The following is a 20804-nucleotide window of genomic DNA, read 5'->3' as shown; positions in this document are numbered from 1 at the left end:
TGTGCTCGTTAGTTCTCTGACCGTAAGAGTGAATGGGAATAATGAAGCGCCAGTGACGTCAGCGGCGAAGAAACCGTCGCCGTTGTCGCTCGTGGTCCGCTTTAACTCATGGGCTCTGTCCACAACGCTATTGTGCCATACCCGCGGCTCATGTATCCCGCATTCAGTTGGCGCTTAGTTCCTTTTGTTAGAATGTAAAATCCCGCTTTTCTAATTCTTCAAAAGGAATCACGCCCACTTTTACATTGCTTCTTATGCAGCTTTCTAGAGCACACCCCATATGTCTCACCTGCACACAGTTCTGTTTGATATAAAAACGTCCAAATAATACCCCTTTCGAGGTTTTTTTGCGGATTCTGTAGCGCCCGATAAAAGTTCTGATGGTTATGCGGAAGATCTTAATGATTGAGGATTTGACAAAAAAAATTAATCATTAAAAAGAACATTTCAGCACAGACTTTACGAGTTTCATCTTTTTATACGTCATTTTTGAACTTACTCCCTTAGGTAAAACGGGAACATGCTTGCACATATATTTTAAGGGACACTATAAGACGTTTTGCCAACCAAGAGCTAACTGTGAAAATAAACGTAACGATTCGTCAAGTGGATTGATGAGAGTCTTTGTCTGCGTTACGATTTGTTACGTAAACAATCAAAAATGAAATAAAGTGTGCGTCAAATTTTGATTTTTATTGTAGGGTTGATTTTTGCAGACTGAATGCAAAGCTTGAGGAGGCTTGACACTCCAGTGAAGTAAACATAATTGCAATGGCACAAGAGTACTTTTTGACGAAATTAAGAAAACTTCACCGGTCAATTGAACTTTTTGAGCCAAGTCCAAATAAATAAAAACAAATTTAATGGTTAATTAAATGGTAACATGAATCGGTAAATATTAGTAGAGCACTATGCTTCAAAATACTTATATTTGTATTATTTATATTATTATACACTTTTATCACAGTAAATATTAGTCAGTAGTGAATTTTGTTTCATTTGTTTAACACTTTTCTTCCTCTGCTTCTATTGTTTTTTCTCCGATATTCACAAAACGGTCTGCTCTACTTCTTACGCACTGATGTCTGTATTTTATCGGTCTTGGAGAAAAAATTTAGATAGTTCGTTTGGTACACCGAAGTATTTGATCCAGGTAACCGAAGTTGTCGGCCATAAAAACTTATCCTCGATGCAGGTAATAAAGGTTTTACTTACCAAACTAAAAATTATAGTTTCGACCGAAAATTTCGGCCATGTGGACCGAAGTGAAATTTTTATGACCGAAAACTTTAGGACGCGATGTGAGCTGTAGCTTGGCCCTTGCAACTGAGGGTTTTCCTCCGCGATAGTGGTCCTTTGCTGCCCTTCGCCCACACTCTTCGATTTTGAGAGAGAGTAGATATATTCAGGGGTTCTTCTTCACCCGCTCAAGACATTCTTTGAGAGTAATTTTATGAACAGTTCTCGGATAGCGACGATCTGGCACGTATTCTCCAATGCATTCGAGGCCTTTATGATAGGCAAGAGGGGGGTCCCTCTGGCATCTGGTATCGTACGCACGAGCGCAACCGCCAACCTCCTCTTCACCAAGCGTTTTGATATAATTAAAAGCAGCCTGACAATTCCTATTGGCCCTCTCTAACGCATCATCACGGCTCGTACACGAGGACCAAGGACATTTTACGTTAAGATTGATGAATGTTTGCTGCATCCTGTCAATCTGGTTATTCATTCTTTGAACATACTGTGAAAACAAAACAAAAAAATTCAGTATTTTATTTTGCGCATTTGTGCATCTGAAAAAGGAATATCAGTCCAAGCAGACGAAATATTCTGCTCACACTTGAAGTTTGGTTCGGAGATAAAAATCTCTACCTTGACAGATTCCAAGTGGCGGGCAGGTGTCGCAAAGCGCCTTAATGTCCTGTAAAAGTGACCAATACATAAATGGGTTGCGAGATGGTACTTTTTTTAGTGTGGTTTGAAGATATTGGTGCGATAATTTTAATTCATTTGTTTGCCAAAAGAGGACGCAAAATTGAGGTTTTGGGTGCAAAAGGGCATGAAGGTGTTTCAGGGATGATTAATAATTTAGAGAGGAGGCTGTTGAGCGTGTTTTCTGAAATTTTTCATTTTTTGTAGCGTAAAATCGCAAAGAAAATGTACGGGGCATACGCCTCACCACTGTTTGCCCGAGAAAGTAGAGAAAGAAACGGGGGAAAGAAAAATGGAGGACGCTTACTTATTCATGACGAAATTGACTCAAGACACACATCAATTGCTTTACAATTTTGGAAATTTTTGGGAAAAAGCGAGCCCCCCCCCCCCCTCGACCCCCTCGACCCCCTTCCCCGTTTGAAGTCCGCAGATCCACCTAATGCTCGCTGAGTTTCAAGATTATCAGCAATTTGCAGAATCTTGATGTTTTCTCTCGTTGGTGTTTCAAGAACAGACACCGAAAAAAAAGTGAAGTTGATTTAACATTCTGGATGTAAAAAAAGTTCGCGTGAACTTATAAAATGTTGAATTACCTGCTACAGCAGTTAGTTTTACACATTGGCATTGCTGCGGTAACTGCTGAACAAGGACATTGAATCTGCTGTAGCGGGTAATTCAGCAATGTATAGGTTTTCGCACACTTTTTTTACACCCAGAATGTTGAATCAACTTCACCTTTTTTTTTGGTGGACCTTTACATTCCCGGAAAATGAGATTACACTTGATTTACTCATTCATGAAAACAAGGAAAAATCGAACAGTTGTGTAAAAATTCGTAACAGATAATCGGAGAACCATCTTCAATGGGAGTCTAATTATTTTAAAATATACAGAGATTTATTCTACAGGTTTCGGAACAATCACGCTGCTTGGAGTGTACGGTGTAAATGATGATGCCACTGTCGCGTGTAAGGACCAATTTTTTGAAGATCTGAATGATGAAATTCTGAACGTTGGTGCTGGGAGGGAAGTCATACTTATGGGTGATTTGAACAGCAGAACGGGACGACGAGTAAACTGTAAAGTTGTTGGACCGTTTGGGGAGGATGCTGTTAATGATAACGGTGATCGGCTCATCTCAATTTGTTCTCAAACTGAGATGAGAATTTTGAATGGCTTTTTTCAACACAAAGACATCCATAAGTATACCTGGGTCCAGCCAACGCGAGGATTGAAATCCATCATCGATTATGTGATTGTTAAGCACTCTACTAAGCTGCAATTGCAGCAAGTTAGAGTGTGCAGGGGACTCTCCTGCGGCAGTGACCATCATTTCCTCCGAGCAGATATAGCGTTTCCCGTTAAAGGAACTAAGGATGTAGAGCCAGTGCCTGAACAACAGCAGGGACAGGGGATGCAAGAGCGTGAGGTAAGATACAACATCGAAAGTTTGCAGCACCCTAGTGTCAAGGCTCTGTATCGGAAACGCTTGGATGAGAAGTTGGGGGATGGGCTTTCGGGTACCACTGAAGAGCAATATCATTTCATTAAAGATTGTATCCACTCTGCAGCTAAAGAAGCCCTAGGTATTTGCAAAACCAGTAATAAAAAGCAGCATCCTTACTGGTGGGATGAAGAAATTGAAGACGAGATAAATCTCAAGAGGCAAAAACATCTTATATTTCTGTCGTCTAAAAAGGCTGAAGATAAAGTTGCTTACAGGAAAGCTCAGTCTAAAGTTAGGAGCCTCATAAACACGGAAGAAGAATGAAGCTTGGGAAAGCAACTGTTCTAGAATTAACACCTACCTAGGGGGGAGAAAAAGTGCTGAGAGCTGCACTGAAAAAAAAAAGGGTCAGATTTTAGCCGAACTGGTCAGTTCAGCGGCGATTAGGCTAATATCCAAACAGTTTGTAGTAGGTAACAAAATCTTTGAGCTCTTAGCATAACCAAGTTTATATACTATCTAAACCTCATTTTAGATTCATCACAAACCCAAAAGTTTATGTTGTATCAAAACCACTTCTAGGTAGTATCTAAACTAGTTCGGCTATAATCCAAACTAGCCATATACCGTCACAAACTGTTTAGGTAGGTGCAGTGACGAATCACGTGCGTTTAAAAAAGTCCGTTACTTTTTCAGTCTCAGTTGAAATGCTAATGGCGTCGCGAGTCGGTCGTATCGAGTTAGTGTACGAATTAAAAGTGATAAAAATGGATTATCTCAAGTGCTTTGCTATTTCAAATTCACCGCTCATGCTCGGAATCGTCAGTGGCGCTCTCTGAAGGCAGTAGAACTTAACTCTCAGTCAGTCAGTGCTGTTGGTGTCAACAGAAACTGAACTGATAACACCGTGAGTCAAGGTATTATGTTACTAATTCTTTAATCATTAAACTAAACACATCCGAATATCACATTTCTATTAATCTTTCAAGTAAAGCGGTATTCCTTCGTCCAAGAGTGTGGATGTTTAACTAATCTGTTCGTTCGAGCGGCGTGCTGCGTGATAAGAATTCGCGTTCGAAACCGGAGGACTTTAGTCTGCCAGTGATTCTTATCATCAGTTTGTTAAATCAAGAAACATCAGCATTATCCAAATCATCATTTGATCGCTCGATATCGGTGCTATTGTTTTAATACATGGGATAGTAACAGTGTGTACCTATCTATGAGTCTCTCCTAATTAGAATCAGGACCTCATGTATGTATCAAAGCTCAATATTTTGGTTTCTTTCAGCGGCACATATAGATTTTAAGGTGACATTTTTTTCTCAGGTAGCTCATCTGTAATATTTTTAACTTCGTATAACAACTGAGAAATCAATTCACATCTCCGCTCAGCGCCAGAACACAATTGTTTATTTTTCATTAAAGCTAACCTCAAAATATATTTTCATTCTTTATCCGCCTTGGTTTTTCATAACAGTCACTGCGGATCCAATATATCCATGAAATGAACTGTATTTGTAGGAAGGTACCAAGTCGCATCAAAATCAAATTCAGGCAAAGAGGTTCGAAGTTTTACCACTTCATATGACTCAACCAGAGATTAGTTCTGGAGGAATTCTTTCGAAGGCTGCCCTGAAATCATTTTATTTCAACTCATTTCTCCATCTTCTCTAGAATATCGATCCATCAAACCTGCTTAGTTCAACATTATAGTTTCTAGCTCTTTACTGCAATTAAATTGCGGAACTATAATTTGACAGTTAGCAGAATATCCTTCAATGTACCCACACTTCCAAACTGCAGAACTTACTTCGCAGATAACTGAACAACAATGATTAGCACGGAGGAGAAGTTCCTAAGTACTTGAGTACATATATACCTACTAGCAACTTTACATATCTAGCCCCATTTTCAGTTGCAATATTAATAATATGTTTCATTTTCATGGAACCGGTTATGACTCCAGGTTTGTCTTCCTATAAGCTGTGTTTTTCTGTGCCATTATTCAGGACTTCAGGAGTCAAGAGTAGAAGAATTTAAGTCTGGAGCAGAACCGATCCATTTAATCCTACATCATTAGCATGTCCAAAATTTTAATTTCCAGAGAATTATGTGGTGATGAAAAGCCAGAGCCCTGTTATCATCTGATTAATGTATTTTAATGATTAAGTTTAGGTGTCAGATTTGTGATGGGTAGTGTATATGATCGATTGATGATAAAAAAATTAATGGATGCTTGTCCTACTTTCAATTTAAATTTACAAGTACCTGTTAAATGAATTCATAACGAAAATCAATAATTTCAGTGATATTATTTTTATGCTGTCTACATACACTGGGTTCTTATTCCGTGCCAGGATTGTTATCATTTGCCAAAAAATACCTTGAAACTGAGCAAGAGATTTTTCTGGTATGACCTTTTGGAACTGCATAATAAGGGAATAATGTGTGTTCAGAATTTGACTAGGCATTCTATCCACTTTCCCTCCCTTGTAGCTAATCTTTTTTATTTAAGACCTTCATCATTTTTTCCTATTTTAGAGAGAGTAAGGAAATGCTGATTATAACAAAATTTGAGGAACAATTACTTTCATCCCTGTTGAATAAAAACAAAGAAAACGAAGCACCTACCTAAAAAAATACAATAAAGTAAAAAATAAAATACCTAAAGTAAATTAATAATATTAAGTAAATAAATAAAATAAAGTAAATTAATAAAATAAAGTCAATAAATAAAAGAAATATATAAAATACCTGAAGTCAAGAAACTCAACTAAAAAAACAAAATGAAGTAAAACAAATGACGTAAAATAATATAATGAAGTGAAAAAATAAAAATGAGGTAAAATAATGCATTAAAATAAAAAATCGAACAAAAGCTATGTAAATTGGTCAAGATATCCTGGTTGTCCTATCAATTGGAAGCTAAATGCGGGTTTTTCGTCCCCGCTATTCAAGTTCTCGGCATGGCTCAGTAGGTAGGATCCTCGTCTTCGGTTAGGTAGGTTCTAGGTTCAAATCCCGATGTAGGCAAAAAAAATTCTGTACGTAAATATCGAGAAATATCTCTCTAAATGTCTCGTGGACCTTATTTTTCGCGGTTTTAGACATTATTTCCGTAAATAATCCATTTTGGGGGGCTCTTTTCAACAATCCCCTGGCTACAAACCCCAAAATTTGCTGCCGATGCTTCAATTTAGCGATCCAAAACCAGGTTTAGATTTATACCGAACTAGTTTAGATATTACCTAAACTCGAGTCAGCGTACAACCCAAAATAGGGTTTGCCTACTATCTAAAATAACTAGCTGGGGCCATATCAGCTATCCGGAGTTGGTGTTTTACACCGATATTCCGGCAAAAATCCAAACCCTTTTTTTTCAGTGTGGAAGTTAATTAAAGGTTTACGTAGAGACATGAAGCGCGACATCGTTTCTCCGATATCACTTAAAAAACTGGAGGATCATTTTAAAGATCTTTTGACGGAAAGGCGCCCAGAGTTTCGAGACAGCAGCACGGACAACGGAAGAATGAACAACTTGGAGATTCACACTTGTGACATAATTAAAGCGCGTTAAAGAGCTAATTAATGATAAAGCGCCGGGTCCTGGCGGGATTCCTGTTGAGTTGGTCAAGTACGGGACTGCCAAGCTCTTTGAGTGCCTCAGGAAACTGATGCAGCAATGCATCAGGGGTGACGAGGTACCAAGGGAGTGGAAGGAGTCCTGGATCAAGGCCATCTACAAAAAGAAGGGAAGGAAGGACGACTGTAACAACTACCGGGGCTCTCAGTGACCGGGACAATAAGCAAAGTGTACGGGAAGATACTGAAAGCGAAGATCGAGGACGAATGGCAGGATCACGAAGCAGAGGAGCAGGCTGGTTTTAGAGCTGGCAGGTCTACGATAGATCACCTCTTTGTTATTGTCCAGGTCATTGAGAAGAAAATGGCCGTAGCTCAGGAGCTGCATTTAATTTTCGTGGATCTCCAGAAAGCGTATGACAGTGTGCCGTTGGTGAAACTTTGGGAGGCCTTGGAAAAATCGAATTTTAACGGGGGGTTGATTGATGCTGTCAAGCGATTTTATAAAGGGAGTTTTACCAAAATTAAGTATCATGGGAGGTTGTCAGCGGGATTTTATGTGACTAAGGGTTTAAAACAGGGATGTTGTTTGTCGCCAACACTATTTAAAATTTACCTCGAATGTGTGCTAAAGGAATGGAAAAGGAAGTGTTCTGGTATGGGTGTCCCCTTGGGTGATCTTGAAACTCTGTTCACTCTGTGCTTTGCTGATGACCAGGTGGTGGTTGCTCAAGATCAAGAAGACGCGGAGTACATGATGCGCAAGTTAGTAGAAGAATATCGGAAGTGGAGTTTGGAAGTCAGCATATCCAAATCTGAGAAGATGACTTTTGGTGGTGATCAGCAAAGCATTGAGTTGGAGGATGGGCAGCAGATCAAATGCTGCGAGCACTTCAAGTACTTGGGAGTGCGGTTGACCCAGGATGGAAGGACGGATCAAGCTATCAGGGAAAGGAACACCTTAGCAAGGAAGGCTATAGCGATGTTAAATGGAATCCTCTGGGATCAGCGGATTTCCAAAGATAACAAGAGGAGGATATACAACGCTGTAGTAAAAAGTATATTAACATACGGATGTGAAGTTTGGCAGCTGAAGAAACGGACACAGGATATGCTAAGAGCAACGGAGATGGATTTCTGGAGAAGGTCGGCAGGAATTTCTAGGAGAGATCGGGTCCGTAATGATAGAGTGCGTCAGATAATGGAAGTCGAAAATGACATCGTGTTCGACGTCATGACCAAACAACTTGTTTGGTATGGTCATGTCAATAGGATGACGGAAGAGAGGCTGCCAAAAAAGATGCTTGATTGGGTTCCTCCTGGGAGGAGGCGTAGGGGACGCCCAGTGAGAGGTTGGCGACAGGGGGTGTTAAGTGAGATGAGGGAGTGTCAACTCCCTGATAACCTGTGGGAAGACCGAGCTTTGTGGCGATTAGGTGTCGCAAAGCGCCAAAGAGCGCTATAACAGCGACTCGTATGTATGTATGTTTCGGAACAATCCCAGGAAGTGCACTGACTTTAACCGAAAAGAAACAAGTCACGTCGAAATCATGCCGTTAAAAAGGAAGTCAAATTTCTATTCCTTCGTTACACTCATAAAGCACAGCCTATTTTTCATTAAAAATATATCTACTTGACTGGGAATTTTTGACATGAAAAAACGTATGTCTTGTTTCGCAAGAAACTATACTCTGAACACATTTTTTTTTCCAAACCATAACTCGGCTCATGTATGATTTAGTTAAGGTAGATGAAAATGAACACGACTCGATTTTAATGAATATATTCGTTTGAAAGTAGCCTTTAGATCATAAAACGCAAAAACTATACAATTTAAATATTGAGGGATACTCTCACCCGAGTTCCTGACGATAGGACGCAACCCGACGATTCTCTGATCTTCGTTCTCGAAGCTAATAATTAACTACTACTCATGTTATATTGTGAATCCAAGAAAGGGAAGAAATACAGCGATTCATAGCTTATATATAGACTAATAATATTAACTTTGTAAGTAAGTTTATCGGGTTAAGTTTAAATTTTTATTAATATACAAAACACAATATTTATTTAATAAACTGATTAATCGCCAAAGCATAATTCCCTGAAAAAGGACTTAGCGAACCTAAAACAATGGAGGTGAGCAAAATGCAAGCAAAAATAAAATAAAAAATAATTCAAATATCACTTACCATTTGCTGTGAGTTATTAATCAACAGAATTGAAACAAAAATGCAACTTGAACATAAAGTCCTTAACTTCTTTTGACTCATTTTGAAGCGGCATTAACCTTAGAATGTCTCGAGCACGATATATGCCCCTCTCATGGGATCATAACACCAAGTGACAGAGGTTGGCTGCGCCGGGTGAAAATGACACTCTCAAAAATGTCCTTTCCCTCGTTTGGTTAGATTCATCAGAATTTTTTGCGTATATTTTTAGCACCATCACCTCGGGCATGGAGCAGAGTCGACACCTGAATCTAGACAAGGTCAAATCCATCCGACCCTGCAACACGTAATTCCATTTTCTTGCGTCATGGCCGATCTCCGCAGATATTAAAAAATATTGTAACTTGCTTCTAGGAAAGAGCATGCGTTCATGCTTTTCGCCCATCAAGTAGAATGCATGTAATTTTTTCGTGTTTTGCAATTAACATTTGCATCACTACTTCAAACCACACGTTCGATCATTAGTTTCATGCGCGTTCCATTACTCTCTGTTTCGAAAAAAAGTTTTACTGAGAAAAAACTATTTTAAAAAGAATTTAGATCCATAGCAGTCACGAATGCCCCACGTAAAACCGTGCTTGAAAGATTATTCATGCAGCTAAGACCGATACCTCGCGAAGATTACGCGGAATCTCGAGGAGAAATCATTTGAGGAATGAAGTATAATGAACGCCAAGCTGACCATCACTCATAAAAACATGACCAAACAGCTTGTCTGAGTGCGCAGTCATGCCATCATGTGCATAGGATGGTAGATGGCAGGTCGTCGAAGAGGGGTCTATGTATAGAGTTCATCCCTTAGTGAGAGAAAACGTGCAGAGCGCTCAACTGAACCTGGGATGGGTGAGGGGTGGTTTTCGAAATAAAATAAGAACATATACTCTATCTACCAGTTGATCCCTGTTTAGATAAGTATAAGAGTTGCGAACATTAGTAGATTTTGGAGAGTGCCAGACTGGGTACTGTGGCGGTTAGACGTCGCAGAGCGCCAAAAAGCACTGTAAAATAAGCGACTACTGTGTATGTATGTACAACATTTGACAGCTGAAAAACGGACATAGGATAGGGTAAAAACATTAGGGATGAATTTATGGGGTTTGACGGGAATTTTAAGAGGGAATTGGGTTCGTAAAGACAGGTGCGCATGTGCAGTGATAATAAGTATTTGGCCCGCTTTTAACAGAAAGGCACCAAGTCACATCAGCTATTGCCCCATTTAACTGTGCAATTTAATATTTTACGAGAGAACTTTTGTGCGAATTTCTTTGAAAATTTTAAGAAATTTGCTTCGAGCCATGGAGAAAATTCACGAAAATCCATCCAATCGTTTTCATGTAAAAAATTAAATTGTCCTGTTAAATTTGGCAATAGCTGATGTGACTAATGGTTCATTTCTGTTTAACACGGTGCATCTAAACGTATGTGTGAGACGCGCAACGGTGTGTATAACGTTTGGCATTTGAAGGAACGGACATGGGATATGCTAAAAACAACAGGGATGAATTTCTGGGGGTCAGCAGGGGTTTCAAACAGATATTGGGTCCGCGATGAAACGGCATGCCACATCAGGAAGTTAAGAATGGACGTCATGACCAAACAGCTATTCTGGTATGGTCACGTTAACAGGAAAAGGGAAGAGAAGCTGCCAATTAAAGAATATGCTTGATTGGATTTCTCCCGGACAAAGATGAAGAGAACAGTCGGGGAAAAGGAGTTTAACACGAAACGAGAGAGTTTTAACTCCATGAGGGCTTCGGAAGGATACGATTGTGCCAGATAGGCGTCTCAAAGCTGTGCATAAGTGGCGAGGCGTGAATGATCGATTATAATCGATCATATCGATATCCCCATATTTTGAGCTGTGGTAAAGAATTGATCAGTAAAGTATCCGTTGCGAATACCCTGTTTATCGATCCCTTTCCATGGGTTTAAATGGCAGATCAATCGATATATCGCAAAGCACGCCACGCCACTGATATGAATGCGGCTCTTTTGCATTTAGTTTTTTGAACTGTGTCACATCATGACAGCAACGTTTAGCCTCACGTGGAGTATCAGAGTAATTCATCCGCATCAAATCATATCTTGGCTGTAGAATCATTTCTGAATCAGAAAGCTCAAAAATGTGGAAAATATTCACTTGAAATGAGGTGTGTTCAAAAATTCTTCGTGCCCATTTGTAAATTTTAAGCCATTGTCATGAAGAAAAAACGATTCTTTTCGCTATAGCAAAAGTTTTCATCAGGACAATTGTCCAAGCAGAGGGAAACAAGAAGCGACTTAAAAAAAATCGCCAGGTCGTGTGTTTAGTGCTATATCATTTCGGGCTACATTAAATTTAATTATATTAAAATAAAATACATACATAATCACGAATTTTTGATAATGATCTTTTGTGTGGGTTACAAAAATTCTCAAGAGTAGACGTATGAAGCAAAAAATGCACCTCAAATCGAAACTGGGAGCATCTACCAACCTAGATTATTTATTTGATTGCATACCATTTTCTTTTCCAGGCGTGAACCATTGTAATTTTCCGGGGTGGATTGCGGTAAAAAGTTACGCGAATTCTACCGAGGGATATTGAAAATTCGCGTCGCGTTTTTTCATATTAATTTTGCTAGAAGGTCATCCCACTGAAGTAGTGCCCCAGGATCCAGGGTGGTACCGGCGTGTTCTCTTTTGCAATTAAGTAGCTTTTAGCAGGATTACATTTTGCACTAAGGAACCACTATCTCTGGCTGTTCCATAAAAATGGTACACGGACTTTATATCCACCTTTTTACGTCCACAGACTTTTCGTCCACAATTTTTACGTCCACAGTTCTAAAGCCCACACTACCGTTAAGTCCATTATTTAAACGTCCACTAAGTTAAGTCCACAAATGTAAAGTCCACTAAAATCAAATTCAAGCGTCATATTTTAGTCCGTGTGTAAAATTATATTGACAATATCGAAATGAGAAACTTTTTAAAACGTGGTAAATATTTGTAAAACTTTTTCCAAGCAATGGCATCGATATCAATCTCAATGAGCCGTAGTTGTGATGAAAGAAACTATAAAAAAATAATAAAAGAGGAAAAAAACTAAGAAGCACGCAATGTTTTGTTTTTACTTATTTGTACATCGACCTCCTTGAATCAAATACGTCCAATTTTGAGCGTTTAGTTGCGCTTACACCACGCTGCAGCACAGTAAAAGCCCAAAACATAAAAGAATAAATTTGAATGCTTTGGAAATCATTAAATTTGACACGGAACCACTATTATATCTACAAAAAACACATTATATTTTCCAGTAGTACATATTTCTTTTTCATCAGTTTAAAAGGGAATAATCAATGCAGAGAGTGCAAACATTTCAAAATCATGAGTTGAAAAACGCTGACTCCGCGAGTTTAAATATTAGAGCCTAACACAGAGCGGAGCGTCGTCTTAGCAGCGCAGAACGCGCACTGGCGCCTACAAACCTAACGGGATACTTCACGCATTGCGCAACGCGTGAAGTATCCCGTTAGGTTTGTAGGCGCCTATGCGCGTGTCACGCTGGCTGCCTGCCGCGCCGCAACGCTTTAAGCAACTATTTTGCGTCAGAGGCGTGTTGCACAGTATCCTACAAGATTGAAAGCGCACGAAATAACTAGTTAAAGAGGACTTTCAATTTTGACTGCATCTGTTACTGAAAAATGTTTAATTTGGCATTGGAGCGTTTCCTAGGCTCCCGCTTTGGTTTTCATCTTATCATATCCGTACAGTGTACACATGAGCATATCGACGGTGAAAGTCGGCAATCACATAACTCGGTTTGCGACGTCGTAGACTTCCTGTCATACTTTATTTTTTAAACGGAAAACTACTCAACGGTAATTTCTTTAAAACTGCCGTGATTTTTCTTCTATGTGCGAGGAAAATTCTGCAAAAACTTCAAGGAATCATGTCCATTTGTTCTCCTTTAAAAAAATAACATAGTTGCGGAGATTTTCAGACACCGCAAACGAGTTATGTGATTGCCGACTTGCACCGTCGATATGTTTTTATCTGCTCTTAGAGTCTGTTCTCTTTCATGACTTGATTCATGTATGAAATGTTTTTAAGAATGAAGGTGGATAGTTTTGGACATATTCATTGTTGGACATTAAATCATGTGGACTTAAAAAAGACTGGACTTAACCTTTAGTGGACATTAATAGCGGTGGACATTTATTATTAATGGACAAAAGGTAGGTGGACATAAAGTCCTGGAAGCATAAAAGCACCTTCTGCATAGGGAAACCAATGGCATATATTTTGTTTTTAAAATGAGCCAGACATAGCGGTTCCTCATTGCAAAATGTGGTCCAGCTGGTGGTCACTGATCATCATCGATCAACCCGGGATCCATCATAACCAAATACTCAACGGGGTCTGGTAGTCTTGCAAGTTCACACGAGAGATGTGTCCCAGTTTCATAAATATCTTTAAATAAATTGAACATCTCCTTTTCCTATTTCTTTCTTCTTTCTTCTCCTGTTTTGCTCTCCTGCCTCGTTCTAGGGCGGGTTCCAGGCGCCGAAGGATCGGGGTTCGAGCGATCTCATTTTTGATAACGCTATGGGTAAAATACAACCCCCTCAAACAAAACTGGAGGGTCATCTGTCTCGGTACTCTCAGTGATCAAACTGTGCTCAAGTTTTGGATGAAAAATTTGCTTGGGAACAGACTGTGCAATCATTATTGACGTTATTCAGTGCATCTGCAAGGTTCGTGGCCAGTACGTTCAATTTCTGAGAGAGATCGGTCGTGATATTGGACATTCGAAGAGAGAGAATTCAAAACCTGGTGAGCGCTATCAAATGTTGCGAAAACTAAGCAACTATTTCATTTGACGGGAACCCAGAGACCTAGAAATAACAATTTTTGCGTGCAAAATAAGACCAGAATTCAGAGGATATTTTCCAGAAAAATACTCCTGCGTTTTTTCGTGCCCGATCAAATCCTCAAGTAGATAAGTATTGCTAAAATTAGTGCAATAACTATTGCTGAACCGAGGATGTCACTTTGCTTACCTGGAAAACTGAAGATAGAATGGATTGTGTTAAGCAGAAAACAACCAAGCCGCTTCGGCTATTGCCAAATTAAATTAGGCAATTCAATGAAAACAGTTGTGTGAATTTTTGTGGAAATTTCAGTGAAATTTCTGCTTAGTAGGAGGCAAATTCCTTCAAATTTTCAGAAGAATCCGCACTACCACGTTCTCTTGTAAAACATTAAATTTTCGAATTAAATTTGGCGGAAGCTAATCGACGGTGAAACTACCAAACCACGTATCTCGTTTGCGGTGTTTAAAAATCTACGCTCACATTTTATTTTTTTGAAGTAGACCAAATCAATATCATTCCTTGAAATTTTCACGGAATTTTCTCCGCACAAAGAGGAAAAATCACAGAAAATTTCAAGACTGGACGTTAAGTAGTTTTTCATTTAAAAAATAAAGTATGACCGGAAGTCTGCGACGTCGCAAACCGAGATACGTGGTTTGGTAGTTTCACCGTCGTAATGTAGCTTGGTTCTTTTCGGCTACACGTGGCCCTATCGTCCTTAAGGAAGTGATGAATCCCCGAAAGTAAAAGCTTCCACTTGTCGCCAAGAAGCCTATGAAGGGTATCTTGCAGTGGCGTGGCGTGAATTGCGATATATCGATTGTTATGCCATTTAAACCTATGGAAAAGGATCGATAAATAGGGTGTTTGCAGCGAACACCTTAATAATCGATTCTTAACCATGGGTTTAAATGGCAAATCAATCGATAAATCGCAAAGCACGCCGCACGCCACTGGGTCTCTGGTAGCGAGTGTAACCATTCTGTTTGTGTGTAACATCCATGAAGTCTGAAAAAGAGAGCCAATCAGACGTGGGTTCCGACTTCCGTGTGTGGAGTTACTCTTACTCCCTCTGAAATTTCAGTCAGAGAGAGTCGCGTCATCGACGGTGCTGGAAAGAGTGTCATTGTGCTCACTGTGCCGCGTCAGCGCTTAATTACACGTGTGCAATGAAGCAGAGTGAGGTGTGCGCGCGGTAATCCCTGAGCAGGGATAAGGAAAAAGCGGTAAAAAGAAGGCGATAAGGTCGGTCGCCCCCTCAAAGGGTCGTGGAGGCCGGATGGCTTTTCGCGCGCGGCCCAGTTGTCAAACAGGGCGGGGGCGCCGCTCATTTCAAGGCCATTATTGATAGGTGTTATCAGGCCGACAGTGCTTTGTCGGAGAGGGACGCCGAGATTAGGCCCTTTGTATCTGACGTCGGCTCCGGTTGAGAGGCGCATCTCACCGCGACGCGACGCGACGCGGCGTGGCGTCACGTCACGCGCTCTGATACCCTCCCTCGCTCGCACGCCAGCCCCTTGCCATATCTATTCCATCAGAAAGAAATACCTAGAGTCCCTTTATACGGAGAGTAAAGACAAGCCATCTCAGATTGGTTCCCTTATTTTAGGCCTCCACAGTGTCACAAACGGGAATGAAGATTACATTTTCACCAATTGCAAAGATTACTAAAAATGGTGAGTACAAATGAGTAGAGAATCAAAGTCATATGAATAGAATTTCAATTCGTGTGAATAAAGCAGAGTAAAGACAAGATAAATCCATCTCTGGTTGTTTCCCTTATTTTAGGCCTCCACAGTGTCACAAATGGGAATGAAGATTACATTTTCACCATTTGCAAAGATTACTAAAATTGTGAGTACAAATGAGTAGAGAATCAAAGTCATATGAATAGAATTTCAATTCGTGTGAATAAAATTTCAACTCATCTGAGTAGAATTTTAACTTATATGAATAGAATTTAACTCATATGAGCAGAATTTCTCTATTCACTTTTGCCGACTCATATGACTAGAGATTCCAGCTCATATGACTAGAGATTTCAACTCACATGAGTTCAGCGTTGAATTCACCATGTCCGATATCTCAGAAACTAGTCACCGCATCAAAAAAATTATAAGGACAAAATTTTTTTATTTTTCTAATTTACAAAGTAAGCTGGTGTCTCTTGGTCAAAAACAACACTTCTGAAAAATGAAAAAAATTGAATTCATATGAGTTTAACTTTTCTACTCTTATGAGTAGAATATTCTAGTATATTAGAAGGATTTCTACCTCGTGTAAGTAGAAAGTTCTACTGATGTGAGTCGGCAAATTCTGAATAGCTTACACGTCATTTTTAGCAGGGAAAAACTGGAATGAGCCGGGGAATCAGGGGCACGGCAAGGAGCAACCGGAATGAGAGAAAGTACGGAGATAAGGATTCGGGAATGAGTTGATGGAATATTACGAAAAACGTTCAATTTGAGTAATCTTTATTCCCGTTTGTGACATCCATGAGCCCCGACGACTTGAATTTTTCTCTATAAAGGGACTCTAGAAATACCTATACTGTTGAATATTTTCTTCTCAAGAATCAGTGGATTATCGATATTTCTCCATTTGAAGCTAAGGTAAAGAATCCGTTAGGATGGTGTTCGTTGCGAACACTCGATTGCGATTGATCTTTTTCCATGGGCTGAAACGGCAGATCGTTCGATGTACCGCAAAGCACGCCCAGCCACTGTCAAGAATCCCTCTTGTTTTAAAAAGGAACGAAGAGGTGTTATGATGTTTTGACAGGAATTCATTCTGAGAAGATTTTTTTCAGGTGAAGCCAGGAAAACTTCCGGTATTTTTGGAGAAAATAGTCTCGATAATCATTGTCAATGGATTTCTACAAGAAGTTTAGGTATTCTAGTTGATTTAACAAATAATTTCCAGTTGCTCGGCTTTTTCGAGGGCGGTAGGGGGTACAAAATAGAATTCTTTTTGACACAACTGAAATTCATGCGTGGGAACTTTCTCAGGAAAACTCTTTTCACAAAAAAGTCAAGTGCGAAGTCTTTCGAAATTGGAAGAATACAATGTTTTTGCTGAAAAAAAAAAACTTTCGAGGTTCCACAAAATTTTTCGTAACTTTTCAAGAAGTTGTCTCCCTCGTTTCTTTGCTCCAAAATTGACGCTAAGGCTCTAAACGAAATTTGGCATCAATGCCGCGCCGCCATTAGTCGAGAACGCAGGAACGCAAACTTTTTTGCAACGCATTCTCCTAACGCCTTGTCTCCTTTTGAAGTGTCAGCGTCGCGCCGAGATGACTTATTCATCTCTGCTGATCAGCGTCTGCTTATGACGTCATCAAGTAGTTCTTTCCGTTCCCGGCCACCGACGATGCATCTTCGAGACCACACCTGATAACACTCAAATTTTTAAGAGTGGATTTGAGTAATATTCTTACTAACTGCCAACCTGCGTTACCGCACAAAACGAAAACCCTCTAGACGACGGTACGCTCACATTCAGTATTTATACTAAACCACATCAAAAGTTCTTGAGCCATCTCCCGAGATGGGTTAAAAACAGTTTTATTTTAGATTCCGCGGTCTCCGAAATCAATTCTGATTTCCGTGAGTTCCAAGAAAAATTCCAATTTTTTCAAAAGTTCCGTGGAGGATTTCCGAAATACGCCCAAATTTAGTTCCAATTTGATATAAGAAAAAAAAAACTTGATCAAATAATCGGTTAAGTTAACGAAAAGTCCCTAAATTCCAAGAGAATGCCTAAAAAAGCTGAAAATTCCGGCAGAAGTTTCAGTTATTTAAAAAGCTCCGGAGTTCGGAATTAAATTCCAGGAAATGGCGAATCTACTAGTTGAAAAGTTGAAAAGAGACTCCTTACTGGTATACCTTATGGCAACAATAGAAGCTTTAGAGACTCCAACATTCAAATGTTGACCCTTTTAGTGTGGGTGATTAAGACAGTGTTGAGAATTCGCACGCTCCTGTTCGATCGATTTCAGTGAAACTCGGTATGAGGAAGTACTTTTTGACGGTGAATGACCTTGACATGGAGGAGGAACTTCGGCGGTATCTACTCAGTGTTCGCACACTGGCATATCATGAAAAGCATTCTTCATTTTGCATTCACTGCACGCAAATAGCACTGGAAGTCAACTCGACTTTTTCCCGTAAATCGCGGTTGAACAGCGGAATATAAAACGCCTTCAATTGCGTGTGATACTCTGCAACACACCAAAGTTAAAATAGTTGTATTCTTAGGTTAGAACCTAACTCAAGTAAACCTCTATACAGAATAAGGCACGTCAACCTTTAAATAGCTATATTTCAAGTTAATTCGCATATTTTGTGCCTATGGTTGCCCCGGACAAAAATTTAAGCCTCAATTAAGTTAAAAAGAAATAATTATTTTTATTAATGTTGCCAATGAAAGAGGCTCAACTGAAGGAGAACCTGATTTTGAAACTTATTCAGTTTTTGAGCGCGCCTGATACGACCCGGCGGGTATTTTTAGACAGGATACTTGAAATTATGGTGAAAAATTAAAAATTCTAAGATGGCGGGCGTATAGCTTAAAATGCTATCTCAGCTTATGTTAGGTTGGTTTTTGTGAAACTCGGTAACATCTAGGGGGTATATTTTGACGGAGAATTCGAATATGTAGTCAAGTTTGCAAAATATGAAAATCCAAGATAGCGGACGTGCCCTAATTTGCTATTTCCAAAAGTATCCAGCGTTGCAAGATATGCATTTATTTTCAATTCATGATCAAAATCAATTGACCCTCAGCTAATGCCTTGATAAAGGCGCTTCATTCAACACGTATATGTTGAAACTAATTGTTAAAGTTTTCACTTGATTTCATGTTGAAACAAGATGAATTTTAATCATAGAATCTTCCCCCCACACACAAAAAAGCATGCATTCGCGGATTAAATGCCGTACGCGGAAAAAATAATTGCAAACAGAACTGCAGTGTGGTAAAGTAGAACTTCAAGTCTAACTAATTTTGGACCCGGGTAGATTCGGTGAAGGTACTGGAAATTCAGATGGGCATACTTCACATTGGTAGTAACCACGCGCTGGTATATATAGCAAATGATATGAATATCTCTCCCAAAAGACTTGTTCTCAGACTCTTTGAGCTTGTTTATCATACTTTTGTTTCGGTGTGTGCGGAGCAAAGCTACTTAAAAGCTTTACCCTTTCCTATTTTTACCCGACAAACCACGACATGGCAGCTGAACTCTGTCCTTTCCGTACACAGACATACCAACGAAGCCCCCTTCAGCCGTCGAGAGCCCCGCGTTACAGGAAAGCAAAGGTGTCGTCTTTCATTTTCAAGACAAGCCGCTTCCCAGCGCAGCGCCGGCGTTGATTTTTTACAGCATAATCATTAAAAATTAAAAGCGCCCTGGAAGCGATTATTGTTTCCCTCGATGAGATCCCCTCCTTCCCCCTTCCTCTTTTTGGAGAGTGGCTGATGATTAATGGGATCGGTTTCTTTTCGATTGTCATTATTCACTTCCAGCGAGCGAGGAGGGGCCGGTTTCCCGGGAACGAAGAAATTTCCTGCGCACACAAACCTGAACCGTTGAATAAATAAAGACGCCGTGAAGAGTTGAATAAATAACACCGAATAAATTGCTCTCATTTATCCGGGGAAGTGAGGCGCGTGCGGAGCGTGATGCATAACCCACCTCCTGCAGGCGCGAAAGAGGTTGACGCTTCCTTGTCTGCGGGTATGCAAACACGCGTACACGTGAGCATCACGCCTCGCTTCCACATCGAGCAGAGAAACCTCAAGAATACCTCTCGTGGGAACCAATGCGTTTTCAAAAGCTAGTATAGTGTCCTTCGTGTACACGGAAAAAATTAAATGTCTGATTTAACAATTCGATTGTTAAAAAAAGTGACAGCAACGTTTCAACGTAGATTTTACAACAAAAAAATGATACTTTAACCACTATTGTAAGTTACTTTAACCACGGGGGCGGTTAAAGGAGCATTTTTTTTGAAAATCTATATTGAAACATTGCAGTCACTTTTTTTAGCAATCGAATTGTTAAATCAGCAATTCAATTTTTTCCGTGATGAAAAAATCGATCGTGATGGTTGCGGAGCACGTATCTCGATTTGTGACGTTGCGGATTTTTCGTCGAATTTCATTTTTCCCTTGAAAAACCATCAAAGAACGTTGGTTTTTGGAATTTTTATCTCGATTTGCGATGTTGCGGGTTTTTTGTCAAATTTTATTTCTTCCTTAGAAAACCATAAAAGAGCGTTGATTTTTGGAATTTTTACAGATTATTCTCTGCCTTGGTCTTATGAAATACATTTTTTCGTAACTTGACTTATTCAGAAATTATTACATTGTAACGATAGTAATTTCTGCACATGAAGTAAAAAGAATCGATGCTTCCGTGAAGATTGCAAATAATTTCTAGCCCTTCTCACTTTCTTTCATGTAGCTACAGTGTCATTCTTGTGGCATGAGTAATTAAATCTCGGTGACGATATGGAATTGAACGGCATTATTACCAGGACGAAAGTAAAAATATTACTGCAAATGTAAGACTGGTGTAGCTATTGGAAATAGAGGTTGCACCTTAAATCCAATACAAGCATATTTTAAACACGACGATTCTTCTTTCTTAGGGAAAATTTCCATCTATCCATTGTTTGCAAGGGTCTGTTTATCACCTAGTTCAAAGGTATTTGAAAGTGTGGAAAGTTCAAATGATTCTGG

The 20804-nt window shown here is 39.6% G+C and overlaps 2 protein-coding genes across 20 annotated transcripts in view; both read right to left on the bottom strand.

Annotated features, from left to right (window-relative positions):
• The window catches only part of cac (calcium voltage-gated channel subunit cacophony), a 400227-nt gene that overhangs the window by 232424 nt on the left and 146999 nt on the right, over positions 1-20804 (bottom strand). The window lies entirely within an intron of this gene.
• LOC109032853 (uncharacterized) lies at positions 605-9495 on the bottom strand. Its single transcript, XM_019045162.2, has 2 exons — positions 9163-9495; positions 605-1744 (listed from the first exon to the last, which is right to left on the bottom strand). The coding sequence occupies exons 1-2, from the start codon at positions 9241-9243 to the stop codon at positions 1406-1408; spliced, it is 420 nt and encodes a 139-aa protein (XP_018900707.2). The 5' UTR covers positions 9244-9495; the 3' UTR covers positions 605-1405.

Source organism: Bemisia tabaci, chromosome 4, assembly GCF_918797505.1.
Source record: "Bemisia tabaci chromosome 4, PGI_BMITA_v3".
NCBI lineage: Eukaryota > Metazoa > Arthropoda > Insecta > Hemiptera > Aleyrodidae > Bemisia > Bemisia tabaci.
The sequence above is the reverse complement of the archived record's forward strand: the minus strand, read 5'-3'. Positions and strand labels throughout refer to the sequence as shown.

Coding starts and splice junctions, on each gene's coding strand:
- LOC109032853 (XM_019045162.2), bottom strand. CDS start 9,243: ATGAGTCAAAAGAAGTTAAGGACTTTATGTTCAAGTTGCATTTTTGTT. Junction 1,745..9,162: donor TTAATAACTCACAGCAAATG/GTAAGTGATATT, acceptor TTGTTTTCACAG/TATGTTCAAAGAATGAATAA.